General features: G+C 39.9%; 1 protein-coding gene across 1 annotated transcript in view; it reads left to right on the top strand.

Moving 5' to 3' along the window:
- Window positions 1-1,307, top strand: part of LOC128250679 (uncharacterized) — a 34,285-nt gene that overhangs the window by 20,319 nt on the left and 12,659 nt on the right. Inside the window, exon 3 of the mRNA XM_052976284.1 lies at window positions 958-1,113. Coding sequence (XP_052832244.1) covers window positions 958-1,113 — 156 coding nt within the window. The remainder of the gene's footprint in view (window positions 1-957; window positions 1,114-1,307) is intronic.

Below are 1,307 nucleotides of genomic sequence, written 5' to 3'. Positions count from 1 at the left end.
TATATATATATATATGCATACATGCGTTTTAATTTCGCATATGTGCATTGTTTGTTTTTTTATTTTTTCAACTACACGGTGTAGTAGGTTCAGTTAGGCACCGTCTGTGAGAAAAACAGCACCACGATGCAATCCATTCTGCCAGAAATTTGGAAACGATATGTTGTATTGCTTGGCATTTACGCCGGAAGCTCCAATACGAAAATTCCAGAGTGTTTCCGTATTAATCTGAAGACAGTGCAATTTGTGGATATGTACCGAGAGTGATAAAACCCAAACATCCTGTCAACACATCCTGGTGTTTGGAGTAATCACTAGTAAATACGACGTTATGTCTTCATTCATCATCCCACACTACCTGAGACGCAACACGGAGGCCTACATCAAATACCTGAAGTAAGTATTGTCGGCTTGCAAAAAAGAAGGTGGCTGCTGGAAGACCCCTATGTCTGGCAACAGGACTCTGCACCATGCCACACAAGCATGAGAACCCAGTCATGGCTGTCAGACAATTTCTGTGACATCACTCCTAATATCTGTCGACCTAACTCCCCAGAATGCAACCTCCTTGATTATTATGTGTGGGGCAGTGTTAAGCGAGAGACCAACAAAACTCCTTGTAACACCAAAGATGAACTGAAGGCAGGAATTATGGCAGCATTCTGTACCTTAAACAAGCAGACCGTCCAGAAGAGCTGAAGAAAATTCCGAAGTCGTCTGGAGGCCGAGGTTGAAGCCAATGGCGATTTTATTGAATAAATTTACTCTTTAACATTTCGAAATATCTTTATGTAATTTCGGTAAATATATCTGTTAAAATGAGATGACAATGTTATTTTCACTTTTACGTAATTTAGACGACAGTCTAATCACCACACCGCACGCACACACACACACACATATATATACACACGCACACATACATATTATAGATCTGTCTCTGTCTCCTGTCCGCAGGCATCCTCGTTGAAAAGGAGCTCTCCTGGATGGTAATGTCTTCTCACAAAATACTAAACACCAGCACGTGCGATGCCGATACTTGGCAGTTAGGAGCTGTAAAAGTGGTGCATGACGTCTTTCATAGCAATGATTTGCCAAGCATGCAGAACTGCAGTAAGTGTTGTTGCTGTTGTTGTTGTTGTTGTTGTTGTTGTTGTTGTTGTTGTTGTTGTTGTTGTTGTTGTTGTTGTTGTTGTTGTTGTTATTATTATTATTATTATTATTATTATTATTATTATTTTACGTTTGACTTTTGTTTTGCATTTGTACAAGTTGGATCCAAGTCTCACCCAGAGACCTCAAGAGAC

This window comes from Octopus bimaculoides, chromosome 24, assembly GCF_001194135.2.
Source record: "Octopus bimaculoides isolate UCB-OBI-ISO-001 chromosome 24, ASM119413v2, whole genome shotgun sequence".
NCBI lineage: Eukaryota > Metazoa > Mollusca > Cephalopoda > Octopoda > Octopodidae > Octopus > Octopus bimaculoides.
Note: the sequence above shows the minus strand (reverse complement) of the source record. Positions and strands in the feature narration are given on the sequence as shown.